This window comes from Centruroides sculpturatus, unplaced genomic scaffold, assembly GCF_000671375.1.
Source record: "Centruroides sculpturatus isolate CEXI.00-Female unplaced genomic scaffold, Cexi_2.0 scaffold1108, whole genome shotgun sequence".
Lineage (NCBI taxonomy): Eukaryota > Metazoa > Arthropoda > Arachnida > Scorpiones > Buthidae > Centruroides > Centruroides sculpturatus.
In genome coordinates, this window is record NW_019385232.1 from 213243 (window position 1) to 232013 (window position 18771).

General features: G+C 32.3%; 1 protein-coding gene across 5 annotated transcripts in view; it reads right to left on the minus strand.

The window, feature by feature from the left end:
• Positions 1 to 18771, minus strand: part of LOC111636499 (inositol hexakisphosphate and diphosphoinositol-pentakisphosphate kinase-like) — a 40463-nt gene that overhangs the window by 9980 nt on the left and 11712 nt on the right. For 4 of the 5 annotated variants that reach the window (XM_023381764.1, XM_023381762.1, XM_023381761.1 and 1 more), the window contains exon 6: positions 841 to 975. The exons of the other annotated variant lie outside the window; for it this stretch is intronic. In XM_023381764.1, the coding sequence (XP_023237532.1) occupies positions 841 to 975 (135 nt within the window). The remainder of the gene's footprint in view (positions 1 to 840; positions 976 to 18771) is intronic. 5 annotated transcript variants of the gene reach the window in all.

Consider the following 18771-nt stretch of genomic DNA (forward strand, 5'->3'; position numbering starts at 1 on the left):
AGAAATGCTTCAGAAGTGGGTCCTATTATTTGGACAAGAAGCTATATGTGTTTAGAGTTACATGCTCATCAAGTTTTGTTCAAATCGGAGAACCGAACGTCCGACCCGCTCTTTGTAAGTGCGTGTAACTTGTAATAGGTGATTTAGTTGTGCTTGTATTGATGCATAGAATAGAATGAAGTAGATCATCCATGTAGTCTACATACTATTATTGTTGTGTTTGATGTTGTATCCATATTTGTTGTTGTTCAACCTATTGGATTGCGAGTTTAAGGCCAGATAAAACTAAAATGGACTTAATGAGTCTCCCTGGGAAATGCCTTGCCTTCGTGTATTTGGTTTGTTTTGATGTATGTGTCACAAAGACTAAGGTGTAGTGTTGTTCTCCAGTGTTCAATTGTATTTTCTAAGAATATAATATATGTTGAATGTATATTGTGTAGACGTAATGTATGCCAATAACTATGAGTGTGGTATACTGTTGAATGCCTTCCAGTAATCTGTATATATGTATTGGTTTCTATGTTGTTTGTGTGTTATCATAGAATGATTGAATCTATGAGTAACTGTTCTCTGCATCCTCCATATGGTTTCTAAAACTGCCTTTTTGTTGCTCAGTGAGAATGTTGTGCTGTTGTCACGGTATATTTTGTTTGTGATGTACGAAGTGAGTATTTTATATAGTGTAGAAAGGCACGCGATTGGTTCATATTGTGCAAAGTCTTTTGATGGTGGTGTGTTTAGGTATTATATCGTTATTATATTTATTATTAATAATATTATTATTATTAGTGCAATCCAAATATTCCAATAATTCAAATTAGATATAAATTAACTCACAGGCTCACTGCCCAAGTCATCAAACTTTGTCTCTTCTTCCAGTGTTAGATCATCTTCCTCCTCTTCGATACAGCACGGTTTATCCAAATCGGAGGGATTACCTAAGCCATGGTGCATGCAAATTTGTCTGTCCTTCTGCGATATTAGGAAAGGAAAGGATTTAAGAAATAAAAATTTAGTTACAGGGAAAACAGTTAGTATCTGAAATCATGCAATTTTTAATATTTTCATCAAATATGCATTTTATGTACCTTAAAAATAAATTTCTTTCTTACTTAACCTTCTCTATAAATTCTCAATGATTATTTTGAAGTGTAAAAAGTTATTTTTTAAAAATATTTTTTAATGTGCATTAAAAATTTTGAATTTGGAACCTAATTTTTTAACCTAAATTTAATGCAAGAGTCTACAAATATATGTAGTAAAAATTCACACTAATTCAGATACCTAATTCCACTTTAGTCATTTATAAAAATTGACCGTAATTGTTATTAATAACCGAAATAATTTGACACCATAGATAGGTCTGCCACAAAGCTATTAATAATTTTAATGATTCTGATATGATTTATTAGCTTCGTTGTCTGCCTATCAAAGTAGCATTATCACAAAATAAATAGGGTGGTCAAAAGTCAGTTAACTAAGATAGTTTGCTTTTAAGAAAGATCAGAATGATTTAAACAGCTGTTTGTTGGTATTAGTAATTCAGTAATTTAATCAGAAGTGACTGAATTGTCGTCGTCATCATGCAGCTGTTCCTGATTGTCATCTTTTTTAAAACAATCTTAACATACATACCAAATCCCCCAAAAAAGTTTTCTAACAGCAGCAATTATAAGAAAATTAACGATCACAGGAAATTTTTTTTATTTGTTAACAAATAATTCTAGAGTAATAAAAATTCCAGGGCCGATTTCTAACGGTAAAAGCTTTTATTATGCAAAATATCAGTCTGGAAAAATAATTTGAAATATAAAAAAAGAAATTCTTGTGCAATCCTAGTCTGGAAAATGTTTTAAAACATAGTAGAAAAAAACTGAAATGAAAATTATGTATTATTTTGTCGGGCATCCTTTGGCCTTAATAAATATCGGCTTTAATGCGGGATGGCACCGATTTAACAAATTCCGAGCAATAGTCGTCATTAATTTCGTTCCGACTCTGCAACGAATCAGCTTTTGATTCTTTCTTTGCAGTAGGTCATTTTTTCGCCTGGTAACACTTTCAGATTAGCCCACAGATTTTCAATAACATTTAAATTGGGGCTGTTTGGTGACCAAGGTAAAACTTTAATGTTTCTCTTTTTTGAAAATTCTTTTACATTTTTCATATGATGACTTGCATTATTGTTTTAGAAAACAACTTCCTCGTCCCCAAATTGCTTTCTACCATGGGAATCGGGAAAGTGTCCAAAATTTCTTAATACACTTTGCCATTTACAGTTTCTTTTAGAATATGTATTTCTTCCTTGCTTTTTGCTGATATGCAGCTCCATGTCATAAGACTAAGTAGGAATTTCTTCTTATACAAAAGTAATTTTTGTTAAAACTTTTCGTTTGCTCTGTGCCATACAAATTGTCTGGCATTGTCTCCACACCTGACACGATCTGCTTACATCTGAAAAAATAACTTTCTCCAAATCATTAATTGGTAACACTTTTGGTAACACCTTGCCCATTCCATTTGCTTTTTCATGTTGTTTTGTCATGAATGGTTTTGTTTTGGCTTTACAAAACTTGTAGCCTGTTTTGTTTAATTGGTTTTAAACCGTACAATTGCAAACATTGGCATGGCAAACTTAACATTTCTTTTGAGGTGGCTTTTCAAGTTTGTAGGCAGATGCATCCTAAGGCACAAACTTGATTCTTGCTCTTGGCTGGCCAGTTTTCTTCAATGTTTTAACACCTTCAGATTTTCTATATTTCTTCTATATTTCTTCCATGTGTAATTTACTGTTAAAACAGCACAACCAAGCTGTTGAGAAACTTCTCTCATAGTTTTCCCTTCTGGAATCAAAGTCATAATTTGGTTTTGAAAATCCTCACCGTATTCTTTAACAGGACCCGTTTTAAAGCAATGTAAAGGCAACAATAATGGAAATAAATATAATACTTTCGAACGACTAATTTGCATAAACTAATATGATTATTGTTATAGAGTGCACTTTAATGCATTTCTTTCTACTGTGTTCGAAAACTTTATATTCAAAATTATTCTTCCAGTGTGATATTTTGCACAATAAAAGCTCTTATCATTAGAAATAAACTCCAAACTTTTTATTACTCTAGTATTATTTGTTAATGAATAAAAAATTCCCTGAAATCAATAATTTTCACATAGCCATTGCTATTTGAAAACTTTTTCCAGGGGCTGCATGTTATGCAGATGCACACACAAACTCGTGGTGCTATTGTTGCTGCAAACAGAAGTTTTAAATGAAGTTTTTCCTAACTAATGGATAGAGAAAAATGGATCAATTTGGTTTCCACTCCTCTCCTAATATGACTCCTTTGGATTTATTTTTTGTGGGATGATGTGAAGACCCTGGTTTATCAAGCATTTTGCATTTTAATATATCAAATTATTATTATAAAAAGCTGCACAATAAATGCACTCAGAACTGTCACTTAAGACTCATATGTAACACCCAGAGAGAGATGGAACGTAGTGTCAATACAAAGATTTCTTAAAAAGAAAAATCTTTGAGTTTGCTCAATAATCAGAGCAAACAGTGTAGTCATATCTGTTTTCTTAAAAATAAATATCATTTTCAGTTATAATGTCAGTTATTTCTTGCACACACTGTATTGTTGAGATTGATCAACTTTTGGGCCACTCCACACTTCAAATCATTGAAACTTTCAACTTAATGGTTAACAGTTTACTAACAAATATAGCAAAAATAATTAATCATATATTTGCATAGCAAACTATTAGTGTACTAACATAGGAAAATCTAATTTATTCATATTTAACATAAAATAACATATTTATCATGAAAATTTATTGAAACTTAATTTTACACACATAAAACTAAAATTAGAATGTATTTTGTTTAAAACTATAAGCCTAACTTAAAAAAGAAAAAGTCATCCTCCTCCTAGTTTGCTGTGTTGCATACACATATTTTGTAAATAAACAAACAAAGTTAAATGTAGTGGACTCTTGTTAATCTTAACCAATTACTGCACAGAGTTGTTCAGATTAGGGCGTCGTATATAAAGAAAAGAAAGCTATTTAGTACTGAATAATTACATCATGAATTAAGAACTTTTATATTGCATTTAGTTCTGCCATGTAAATTTATGTTGAAATGTGTAAAATGTATTAATTTTAGCAATTTGTCATGTTTTTCAAAAATAATGTACAATTTCTGTTTGTTTTTGGCCGGAAAATTTATCAGAAAAATTAACGAAACCATATGCACGACAATAGAATAGACGACATTTATTTACGTACTAATTACTGCAAAATTACACAAACATATTCTGTTTCTTTTGAAATAAAAAAAAAACTATTTCCTCTCAAAAATTTTATAAGCAGATGAATGTGTTGAATAATAATGGGCAATAATTCGTTTGAAGACTATCAAGATAAAAAAACAGTAATTGTTCTGGTGTTTACTACATCCTTTGGCCTCTCTCTATTGTTACAATTGAATGTAGAAAACAATTCTTTATACTTTCTAATAGCATTTTTTAAAATTAATGTGTTTTCGGGTAGAAATTCAAACTAACTGATATAATATGAGTAATCCCTGATTTACAATGGAGTTCCATTCTGGCAAACTGGTCTTAAGTCAAATGCGACAGATAATGGCAATACTGGTGGAAGTTTCAGAGGTCGTGCATATATTTATAATATGCATATTTATGCAATGTGTGATCAGTTACTGTGTGTATGTACCGTAATACGAACACCAACGCTGTTTAGGCATGCTGTATTATGGTATTATATTCCAAATCAATGGTGTTATTTTATTACAAAAAATTCAGACACCCAAATGGCCAACCATGGTCAAAGAAATTACTGTATTTTGACGAGCATAAGTTGCACTTTTTTTACTACTTTTGGGGCTCAAAATCATGGTGCATCTTATACTCGACAGGTAACCATTTTTACAGTGAAATTACCTACAATAGTGATCCACTCCAGGGACCAACCTGTGCAGTGGTCCGTTAAGCAGATGGTCCCTCAACCAAATGACTATAGTATCTAGATTATCAGAGTAGCGACACACGAGTCATCGCCGCCATGTTCTGTTGAATCATCACATGACCTCTGAGTTTACATTAAGAAATGATGATTATTTCAGTTTAATAAAGGTATCAATTCATCCATCCGTCATATTCTTGAATAAAAAAACAAATAAAATGCATCTTCAGACAATCCTATTAAAACAGTTTTTTTCTAAATTTTTTGTCTCAAAATAGGGGTGCGTCTTATACTTGACAGCGACTTATACTCATCAAAATATGGTAATTTTTGTACTGAACAAGTTAATTGTACCCCGGAGTGATAGGCTGTTGTCTCGATTGCTCGACCATCTGGTCGTCAGTAGAAAATTTTACCACAAAAAGTAATTTACAATGATTTTTTCCCCCATTTTGTGGTTGCTCAGAGAGACTTTTAATTCATCCGTCACAATCAGCCAAATGGCAAGACTTTTTATACACAAATTGGGACGGCACAAAAAAATCTGAATTCCTGACCGGACTTGAGCCCAAATTCCTCAGAACAGCAGGCATGGGTCAGAGTCACCGCAATCATAAAACTGCCATCATATTGGTTCTTAAAGTTCCTCCATTTTTTGCCAATTATTTAGTTACTTCAAAATATTTTGTCCAATTATATATATTATCATTTATAATTAATTATTTTATTAATTATATATTACAAGAAACAATTTGCTAGTTAATGATTTTCAGGCAACCAAAATAATATTTATTTAGAAATACTTTCGGTCACTTACATGGCTATCTTCAGTTAATTATGAATACAAAAAAATGATGTAGGAAATAGATTCAAATTTAGAACAGAACATAAAAAAAAAAACTAAAATGAAATTAAGGTATTTATTTTATTTAAGATAATATAAATTTCAGAATATGACTATAATATAGGAAAAGCAATTTTGGATAATCTAAATATATAAAAAACATAATGAAACATTTGCAGCTCATAATTTTTACAAAGAAAAATAACATTCATTATCGTCATTATCTAACTCATTATTGTCTGATTAATTTATTTGCAACCGTAGCAATCTCAACTGAATAAAGATAAAAAAAGCCAAGTGTTTAATTAATAACACAATCTTGTGTTCAACAGTCAATAAATACTAAAACATGGTTTCAGAAAACAAAGCAATCTCATTAAATTTATTTTAATAATAAACAAAAAAAAAAAAAAAATCACCCTCACGAACAGGTCCAAAAATGAATATCTCCCCGAAACCATTTAACAATTGTATAATTTAAATATTAAAATGTTCTTGGAGATATCCCCTCCGTCTTCATAGTATATATTTACCAAACTGCATCAGAAAGACCATTTCGACTTTCGACAAATTACATAAATTAAATAATTCTTTTTACCTTTAAAATCTGACAAAAATAATGCTAATATAACTTTTTTGAAACTAAAAAATAATAATAATAATTATACAATATTTAAAATTGAAACAAAATACTTTAGAACAAATAATAAAAATATACACATGATACTGATAGATTATAGAGCCTTGGATTTATTCAATGCCTCGCTGCATTAAAAAAGTTCACAAAAAAACAAGTCAGTCTAGTCTTTTACATATCCACATTTCACACCAAGTAAAATGTAAACACACTTTTATTCAAAGAACAGTATCAAATTATTTGACAGTTTTTTATGGAAAATTGTCATTACGTTCCGTACCGTAGTTCTCTGAATTATATGGTGCCGTTCCTTTGTCGTTATCGATCAATACTTATCACTATTGCCTTGAGTGTGCAAAATGGGAAAGTCAATAATCCGTTATTACCCTTGATTTTTTTTTCCAATTTAGTTTTGACTTTTAACTACAGACTTTTCCAATATTGTACCCAATTTTTCTAATACTATCTCACAATAACGAGTAATGAAAAAGATTTCTGTTGAACTATTCTTCTATACTTTGTTGTTACTGCAGAGTAATGTATGTCATTATTAAGAAAGACATCCAAAAAATATTTCTTTCGTCGTCTTAATGTAAATCGGATTAAGTGGCCCTCGCTCTACATATACCATTTCTAGGATCCTTATCTGTCATCATTAAATTTGTGACATCCGTGTCCTTCTGGGCAGTCTGTCGTAAGCCAACCAGAAACTACTGTCGCAATTGCCAATGGGAGATCTGTTATTAATAGTGGATTTTCTTCTGTTTTAAAGATAGTATATTACAAACATATAACTCTTCAACTCTTCAAGCTGTTAACATTAATTATGATCCTTTTTTGAATATCAAACAGTAAGAATAGTAATGTAAATTAAACTTTCTAGAATTTAAGAGATATTACTGCTGAGATTGATTGATTAATTTATAATTACTACATTTGACATGAGATGGCAGCCTGCCTCCTGCCAAGTTGCTTAGTAATTATTTAGTCTTACTAGCCCGACAGAATGTTTGATATTTGAAGTAATTATTAGGTTAGTCAAATTTATTATTTGCATTTTTCATACAAAACAATCCAAAAGTGCAATAGTAAAATGCACAAAGATTAATAAAAGTCACATTACTTGTATTAAAAGAAATAAATTTGATAAGAGACTGATTTTAACTGATTTGAATTAGGGTTATCTTTTCAAGTTTAGTTTTTTTAGACATTATTTTATCACAAAAAATTACTAAGTAAAGAAAAATACTTGAAACATTACATCTTATTTACAGTTTTTCAATGATACGATCAAATGATGTTGCATTACAGAGAATTTCAAAATTATAAATGCAAGTTTAAAGTATTGGTTAAATTATCTCCGAGAGATTGTCAACATTATAATCTAGAATAAAAGAATGAATATTATAGAATCATTACAATGCTCTCATTCACTAATACAGTATTATCCAATTATAACAAACTTATATGGATCTCCAGAAATAGTTCGTTATAAATGGCGTTCGTCATCTCTGCTACGAAATGAAGTAATTTCATTTTCAGAAACTACATTTTAATGTCATTTAAGAATTTAAGAAAATGTCACAGCATTGCAAAAATCACTACAATAGTTGAAATACTGAAGAATGCCAATGTACTGTACTTACACACAATACAACTCCATCAAAAAATTCATTTATATTATGAAATTATTTACAATAAGCAACATGGAAAGTGTTATAAACATTCAAAGTGATTTGTCTTGTACCAGTTACCTTTCTCATGCATAAGTACTTGAAGAATTCCATAATGCTGAATGTCATATTGTCTATGGTTAGATGTTCATTGCTGGATTCTCCCTTTTTAGAAATAACCATGTATTTAGACTTCTCTTCACTGATGATCAGACCCATGCTCTTGTCAGATGTTGCTAATTCTTCCACAGTGGCAAAATTATTTTAAATTTTTTGAAGTACTTTACAGTAGAGCATCAATTATCTGATGTTTCAGATAATCGATGTTCTACTGTTACCGAAAGCATTTCAGTAGGTAAATTCAAATTTTCACTAGTGCTGTGGCGATGCAACACTCTCCCCCTGCCAACCTAGACTTAATGTATTAAGTCTAGGTTGGCAGGGGGATGTACTACTTTATGTAAGGTATGTATTTGTAAGACATCCAATACAATATATATACAGTGGTGCCTCGTATAACGTACGCCTCGAATAACGGATGCTGCGAATAATGGACTTTCTGTTTGACCGTTACGTGACTCGAGCAACGGACTTGCTGCGAACAACGGACTTTCCATTCAGCAGTTACGTGAGACGAACAATGGACTTTCTTCGAACAAGTGCGAATGATGTTTCCACTCTTTTGCCATTGCCAATGACAATCTGCTATTTTTAGGATATATTAGTATTATTAGAATGTATTATTAATATATCTGAAGTAGAAATGTAATGTAATATATGTTGATGATTTAAATAAACATTAAATGTAATGTAATACAGTATATGTTGACAATTCAAATAAACGAAATGTAATTGTGTAGATGCCGAGGTGGCGGGACGAAAAGAGGTTGTAAAAAACAAATGGAGCGAGAGTAGCTCGTAGAAGTGTTTAGTGATCTTAATTAATAAAGAATTATTCATATCATATAATTTGGCAAGTTAAGTCATTTATAATGCATCATGGCTTCTGAAAAAACAGAAAGGTGATTTCAATTGAAACAAAGCAAGAAATCATCAGGAGTGAAAGTTGACAAAAACTTTCTTGTCAAATGGGGAGAGGTTCAGGAGTTTACCAACACTCATTATCCAGACAGAGCTGAGGCCAACAGGATCAATGATCTCTACGATGACACCTTTGTCCGTCATTTCCGACAGGTGTTAAAGAAGAAAGAGAAACAGATCACCTTGGTCATGTTTTTCAAGAAGCCAGCGGGCAAAAAACAAAGGATGGAACAAGAGAAGTTGACCCTGCAAGTTCCGGTAGCCTCTCCTGAATCTGACTCTGATTAAAAAACAATAAAAAAAGACCCGCTGCAATGTGTAAAAAGTCTGTATCTGTATGAATGTGTAAAGAAAGTGTTCTTCCACCTCCTCCTCACAACATCTGACTACCCAGCATAATTGGTGTCTGCTCCATTTTCATTTTTTATGGTACAGTACGGTTATTTTATGCTGCGGAACGAATTATATGAACAATACTACTTCCAACACACACCATATCTTCAACAGACTTACTTCTAGAATAACCAAACTCAGGGTAACAATTGTATAAACAGCAAAGATGAAATATCATTATCAGTAGCGTGGCAAACCCTGATATATGACACATAACGGGAGGAAACATAGGCTCACAACGATGCATGCGCAAAGGATGACGACGATTGCACGAATTTCGGAGAGATTCCATGTTCGGAATTCTTTTAAAAAAAGATCGTTTCAAATCGAATCTTAACGGATTTTGCCCATTTTTCACCTGAAGAAGGACCAAAAGGTTCGAAAACGTTAGTGAAACAAATTAAAGTGAAGTAAGCACCGTTTTCGTTATTCTAGAAGTAAGTCTGTCGAATTATATGTTTTAACATGTATTTCTATGGGAAAATGCATTTCGTATAATGGACGTTTCACTTAACGGACGTGCACCTGGAACGGATTAAGTACGTTGTACGAGGCACCACTGTACATATATACAGTATAGTTTTGTATTTAATATATTTTTCGTAAATGATCAGTTATTTGAACAACCCCAGTCCTGAAATGTTTCAAATAATTGATGCTCTATTGTATTTGTAAAACTCTTAATAATAATAATAATAATAATCACTCATTGCATTCTTCGAAAACACTATGCAGCACTGGAGAACAACACTTCATCTCAGGGATAGTAACACTTCCATACAAACAAACGAAATATTCATTAGGCGAGGAATTTTTCAAGGAGATTCCTTGAGTCCTCTCTGGTTCTGCCTAGCCCTGAACCCATTATCCAACATGTTAAACAACAGACATTACGCTACAATATTAGACACGAAAAAACAACACAGTTTACACTGTCACATCTCATGTACATGGACGACATAAAACTTTATGCATCCACACAAAAACAACTTCATCAACTCCTACAAATCACACATTCATACACTAAGGACATACAAATGGAGTTTGGCTTAGACAAATGCAAAACACTTCACATAGAAAAAGGAATCCTGAAGAAAGAAGATTTTGCACTTGGAAATGGAGACGTTATTGAATCCATGGAAGAGGGCGAGTTCTACAAGTACTTAGGATTCCAACAGGCCAAACTAACAGAACATACACAAATAAAGCAACGATTAATTAAAGAATACCAAAGTAGGTTAAACGCTATACTTAGAACACAGTTAAATGCAAAACACACAGTTAAAGCAATAAACACATATGTCATCCCAGTACTCACATACTCTTTTGGAGTTATACATTGGACTCACACAGATCTCGAGCAACTCCAAAGGAAAACAAGAACAACACTTACTAAGCATAAACAACATCATCCTAAATCCGCCACAGAAAGATTAACCCTTCCACGTAAAGAAGGCGGACGTGGCCTGATTGACATAGTTAACCTTCACTACAAACAAATACAGTCACTGCGAGAGTTTTTCTACAAGAAACAAGAAACATCACAGTTACATAAAGCAGTAACTCTAGCAGACTCAAATAACACACCATTAAACTTACACTCACAACATACAGACATGACACAACATATAAAAAGCATAGACAACATTAAGCAATCATGGGCTCAAAAGGCTCTCCATGGCAGGCATCCTTACGACCTGGCCCAGGATTTTGTTGACAAAACTGCGTCAAACAGCTGGTTAGATCGGGGATGCCTCTTTGGGGAGACGGAAGGATTCATGATTGCCATACAGGATCAGGTCATAAATACTAAAAACTACAGAAAACACATACTCAAAGATACAACACTCACAAATGACACATGCAGAAAATGTCACATCATGCCAGAAACTATACAACACATCACTTCTGGGTGCAAGCTCTTGGCACAGACAGATTATTTACACAGACATAATCAAGTAGCAAACATAATACACCAAGTGCTTGCAAAGAAACACAAATTAATAGACATCCACGAACCATACTACAAATACATTCCACAGACAGTATTGGAAAACATCACGCACAAAATGTACTACAACAGAGCCATAATCACAGATAAAACAATATACCACAACAGACCAGACATCACACTCATTGACAAACACAATAAAATCACACACATTATAGACATATCCATTCCAAACACTCACAATGTACAAAACACACGCACTGAAAAAAGTCAAGTACACAGAAATCGCCCAGGAAATTAGGCATCTGTGGAGGACAGATAGGGTGCTTATTGTACCTGTCATCCTCTCCTCTACAGGTGTCATACCCCACATGCTATACAAAAGCCTGGGGACATTACAGTTGAATAGAAAAACATACATCACACTACAGAAGGCCACTACAGTATATTGAATACATGTCATATTGTTAGGAAATTCCTGAATACAGACATACTTTTTTAATTTCTGCTTTGTTTTGGTTACTATTCCTTGACTCTGATCTGGCATAGTACATAGCCACTGGTGTCAACCTAATATAACTCACTAAATCCAACATAATAATATTTCATACAAGTTTGGAAATAGGAGTTATTGCTACATCAACATTACTGTAAGTCATATTGTCATGATCTTAGTCCTCGCTAATTTTTAAAGACTCTGAAACTATATCATCATTGTCGGTCAAGGTTCCCTACTAACAACACTGTTGTTGATCTGGACACATTTTTCAAGATAATATTCAGAAATGCATTCTATAATCGTACAAGAGAGCACGTGTTGAACATCTATTTTTGCATCACACGTGAGTTCATTTTTCTTGAAAAGTTTGTTGGCTGGAATATTGTCATCTGAATTGAACTCTTCTGCATTGCTTTGAAGAAAAGTAGCACATTGAAAATACTTTGACATTGTTTATGTGACATAGCAAAGCATCAATACAAAGTTTGCTGCATCAAGATTTACAGAAATTGTTTCTTTGCTGTTATCTATAGAAGTTACCATTTTTGTAAAAAGAATTTGCCAACAGTTGCTCTTTAAGTCATGTACAACCCTTTGGTCTAAAAACTGTAGTTTTGAACTTGTATTGGGTTGCACAAATGCAAATTTATTTCAAAGTAAATCCTTGATGTCTGGATGCACTGGGTTGTTTAATAAATTTTTGTTTCTTTCTTAATCACTCTTTGTCCCATTCTCGCAATTTGTCATAGTTGGTAACAGAAAATGTCAGGTCATCCTCCAAGTGCTTCTATTGGATAAGCATTTTACTGACAGTCATCGATTCTTGAAACATCTTGGATTTCTTGATTTAACAATTACTAATAATTTTCCATTTCCACAAGAATTGCTGCTGGAATAGCAATTCTGTCTTTACATAATTTTCCTCCTGTGCAGACTTCTCTTTTGAATTTTGGTGCCCTGTTTGTGTAAGCTTTTAAAGGAGACATGTTTCACTTGCATTAAAGCTATCATCATCTTTGAAATTTTCTGTAACTTTTGCTCACTTACTTTGCAGCTATGTTTACTACAGCTGCTTCTCTGACAATTTATGTTTCCAATATTGTGCCTATTTTAAATTCTCAATCCAATTATTATTGCAATTAAACTCATTATTTCTTCTCCAATTTGCTTCCTAACTCTTCCATTTTTGACTACATTACAGCATCACTAATAGTCATGTTTTGAAGTCACTGTTGCAAAAGCCACCTTTAACAGTCCTTGGTCTAATTTGTCATGAGTCGATTTTCTAATGTTTTTCGCATTTGAATTATGTCCAAAACTCTTTGTCTTTCTCCTTCTGAACGGTAACAACTATTATTCATTCATATCCATTTCTTTACACACATCACACAGCTTTCCAACCGTTTAATAATTTCATATTTAGTTTGTGACATAAAATGCTCGTATTTCTGTTTAGATCAGTGTTTTCCATTGCCACATCCCGCAAACTATATCCAGGAACTTACATACTTGGCAATTTCAATTTAGCGACCAACATGATTTGATAAGGCTTGAGAATACGCACAATTTTTTCTTTTATATTCAACATCGGCGAATGAAATTTCTTTCTAATTAAGCACAGCATAAAATTTAATAAGAGTTTAGTTTTGAAATTAAAGTTTGAAATATTTACAGTTAAAATTTTCTAGCCAGTCAAAAGCATGCTTTCAACTTTCAAATGTTAAATGGGTGGAAAAGCCAACAAAAGACATTGGGCATATTCAAAATCTCAGCACACAGCCAGCACCTCTGTTCAAAATCTCAGATAACTTTCGGTTGCTGCCAGCGTGCTTCCAGAAAACTGCAAGTGTCTTTTTCTGCGCTCAATACACCAGCAAACAAGATGGCAGCCACCTTGAGGCTCGTAAGAGCTCCATTTTGTGATGACAATTTTGAATTTAATTTAATTTATTCATTAATAAATAAACTCCGAATAAATTAAAATTCGGTTAGTACATTAATAGATTATTTTAATATACTAGTATATAGGGTTTCTCATTTCCCGGTCTTTTGCTTGTCTCAGGATGTTCTTATTTAACTAATGAAAAGCCCTGCTACAAAGAATGCCCTTTCCGATTCAATTCATGTGGGTGGAATCGTCTTTAATGCATTTATGAAAGACGGATGTTATGTGTTTTTTCAACCGTAACCTCGAAGATTTCTAGTTTGTCTTCAAGATTGTAGTACAGTAGAGCCTCGATTATCTGACTCAATTGGGGACTGGGGTTGGTCGGATAATTGAAAAGTCGGATAACCGAAAAGTATGAAAAAATCCATTATTAGTGTAGCATATTACTATATCCCATGTAATTAGTATATTAGTATACTAGTATATCGCTATTAACCTACTTTGCGTTGAATTTTCATCGATGTTAAGCCTAACAAAAATTTTTTAAAATAATAATCGTCGCTATTGTATCGTTAAAAATTAGAAAATTAAGCCTCGTTTAAATACTGGCTCCCTTTCATGGTCGAATGAGTGTTGCCAGCTAAAACACGTAAAAATAATATTAAAGTAGCCAAGACATAGCCAAATATTGAAGCGCCACATCACTAGCAGACATTTGAAATTTGCCAACTAGGACGGTCGGTTAACCGAGAGGTCGGTTGATAGGGGGGTCAGATAATCGAGGCTCTACTGTACTTCTTTTGCTCTCTAGTATTCTTGATTTGTCTACCTCGGCTGCTTTAATAGAAGCATCGAGCTTATAGCCCAATAATTCGGCAGTTTGTTCATCTTTAATAATCAGGTTTATGAAGAAAAACTTCATACTTGCAGACTTCGTACTCGTTTGTATTCTTGCCAAATTTGCACAACCTGGTGTTACACAGTGATTGAAGCTGCCGGGCATGGTTAAAAATAAGACAGTGTAAGCACAATTATTCCAGATATTACAGGTTCTGACAAGTAAAGAATTTTCAGAGTCCTGCCACAAATAAACTACATATTGATTATTGACCATTCGTGACACGCCATAATGAGCAAAAATTAAAAAAACTAAGAAGTAGGTTTAAAATTAATAAATACAAATGTATTCTGACAGTTTATGAGTTAATTATACTTTCTATTTGCAAAATTTTTTCAACTTTAACACGAAATAAGAAAAAAGTGAATTTTTAAGAAATTTGTGGGATTTCCCGGGATGAGAATTTCTCGGGATATTTCCTGGGTTAAAAAAACAAACAGGATCCAGGATCCCATTTGAGAAACCCTACTAGTATATCTATGTAAGACATCACATAATTTGTTTTAGTTATTAAAGTATAATCTTAAGATTGATTTAATTATTTAAAATGCCTACAGAAATTTAAAAAATCTACATCCCTATTTCTCTTTTTGAAATATTCATTTTTCATTAAGCTGTACTCATTAAATAAGTTCAAAAATAAATTTAACGTAACGTGGACGTCCACATCATTTGCCATTTTTATTGTTTTTCTCCCGGAATTACCAGCAGTCAGCTTTTGTGTTCTCTAGAAAATGCCAGAAATTGCGTCACTTCCGGCAGCATCTCACTGGATTGATGTTGAGATTTTTAATACACCCATTGCAAATCATTTAACTGTTAATATCGAATCAGAAATAAACTTTAAATTAAAGTACTAACAAATAAAAATCCTAGACAATTTTAATTTCTAAATTTGTTATCAGTGGACTGTTAGATAAACTTCAAGGAATTCTCAATGAAAACTAAAGTATATTTTTAAATTTGTAATAAAAATTAGGTAAAATGCACACAACATAGTTAATAAAGAGCAAAAATACCCAATTAGGCAAAACTTCCCATATTAGACAATTTTAAGTCTTTGGAAATGTTTTAAGGGACCCCTTACCTTGTGTTTGATGCTTCTATGTTACTCATACCATGCTGCTGGAAAAAACAAAGAAAAAAGATTTTACCTAAAAATCCAAACCCCAGTAGAAACTCTAAAGTATTCTTTGTATGCATAGTTTGTTACGAGAGGTGATTTTCATTGATTCTAAATCTAAATATGGGTAACCGTCAACATATGCGGTTTCGGTTAACGCAGGTCTGTTTTGAGAGGAATTTGAAATTGCTGGCTAGATGGAACTCAGAGCTAGCAGTGCAAAACAGAACCTTTGCACTGCTAGCTCTGAAAACAGAACCTCCCTCCTCCTGCTCACCATTAGTTAGTGGGAAAAGATGAACCTTAATTTTCTTAGTGCAATACTTTTATTTGGCTAGTTTAATTTATATTTTCGTATTTAGTGTAATTTCTGCAAATAATTCTGTTTTAATTTTTTGGATTTTTACAGAAAACTAGAGAGAAAAAAGGCATCAACCGTGGAGGTAATGTTTTCCTTTATTTAAAAAAGTTTTTACTTTGCATTTATGTTTTTTGGGCTACTTTAGTGGTTAGTCTAAACTCTACAATCAATCCTAAAAGTTACTTTCCATTATTTCTTTTCATTTCTGTATGAAAACTACACTGTACCTTGTCTAAAATCTTTTAATTAGCTAAGTTTTTCGATAAACATTTTAAAATTCAATTTATTCATTTTTCACATTTTAACTCTGCCTGAGAGAATATAAATGTAAAAATTAAAACTTCGGACAAATTCTTAATGATATAATTCACAAATTAACTTATTTCTCACTGATCTTTAACTTTGATATATGAGGTTTAGTTATGTACAGTATAATTGTGAAACCAATTAACTATATATATCAAAGATTACCATATCGTTTGTTATAAACAGAAGTTTGTTATAGACAGGTTTGTAGTAGCCAGAAAAAAACGACATTGATCTTCATGGTTGTTTCATTTGTACTTCTGAACTCGATACATTCTAAATGTGATTTTTTTAAAGTGAACTCTCCCATATAGCTATATGGGAGAGTTCACTTAAATCAGTTGATATTTAATAATTCAAATTCATTGTGCTTAGCCAAAATAAAATAAGTTTCTGGAAGACCCAAATGTAGTCTTCTTTATGAATATTTACAAATAATCATTTTTTTGTCTAGTGTAATAAATAACTTCTCTGAAAATCTGATTAGTGTCAAGAGACGTGTCATCTTCGTATAAGGTACAGTAGACCCCCCCTATAACGCTTAGATACGTTCCACGCTAATCGAATTTTACGTTGTAGGAATGATTAAATACATGAGCCAATCGCAGCCCGATAGGTGGAAACTTTACGGACTAAGGCTGTTCGAAAGGTTTTCTTCTATAAAATTAACCGATTCTAGACTAATTCCATTCAACATTTCGAAAACACGTATAATTTTTTGGGAATAATCCGTATAAACTATGCTATAAACAAAAAATTATAGGATTACTTACTGAGTGTGTACCGTTCGACTACGCCGTTGCTTAAAGCTGGTTTTCATCGCGGAACAGCACATTAAACGGCGGCCGCGATTTCTAATAACGAATTTTTCGCATAAAAATAACTTGACCTTTGGAGACATCATTAATATAAATAATTTTTATGGACGTTGAATAAGAAGTGTTTCTTTCACAAGAAATGTATAAAATTAGTGCTGTATTAGACTTACGGTACCTAATTTACATACTGTACAGACGATAATAAACTCAACTTACTAGCCTAAAATCTCCGTAGCGTGTTGCCAGGTGGAAGAAAGCATATATATAATTATAATAAAGTTACAATAAATTAAGTTAATATATAATTATATATACAGTACCTAATTTATATATAATTTATATATAATACTAAACAGACGATAGCAAACTCAATTTAGCCGCTCTGTAGCGTGGCGCAGGGTCGGAGGTAAGTAGTTCGGATGCTCATCTACTATTGGTCCAGACTCTATCAATCTTGTCGCGAAACGACATTATAGGAGGTACTTTATACGAAAGTTTCTACAATTTTTTCGCTACGTTGTAGGAATTGTCGTTATAGGAACGTACGTTATAGGGGGGTCGACTGTATGTTCAAAAAGCTCCCAAAAAGTGATTGTTATTCACAAACAGAATGACACATTTATAATTAATTGATGTGAGCATAAACTTCTCTAGACTTATCAGATATTCGTGTCTAGCTCCATCAGACATTTTTATTCCCAAACTTAAAGACATTAAAGACATTCTCTGGCAGTTGATGGACCGAGCGAAACGTTTTGTAGTGCAGTGGCTAGAATCAAAGAGCACCAATTTCAAGTGGAAGAACCTAGAAGGGTTGTGACACTGTACTGAAACATGGAAAATGAAATGTATGTTGGAAAATTAAGTGCTAAATTTGATTTGTCATCATCTTATTTACGTTTTCTGGAAACTTTTTGAATGCCCCAATTATACCAATTATATTGCCAATCTTTTGACTAAGCAAATTCTATCTGTTCTACATTAGCACTTTTTAATTTGTTTTTTGTTCAGTTAGATATCATCACAAAGCCCAAAATTTGCCATGTAATGTTATTTCTGAAATATTATCTACACTTTTTATTAGCTATTAACAGCAAATTGAACAAAAGAAACAATTATAATAAATAAATATTAATTAAATGCTTTTAATTGATTATAATCTTCATTGGCTGCATAAAAAGCCGTAAAACTCAAAATCATAATGTAGTTTTGGTAAATAGATGGCTTATTTTGGACGACCAAACAATTATTTTCAGATTTTTAATATTATAAACATCTCTTTGTAAAAACTAAGTTTTAAAATTGAAAAAATAGTCTCATAAATTAATCCTTCAATTTTACTTA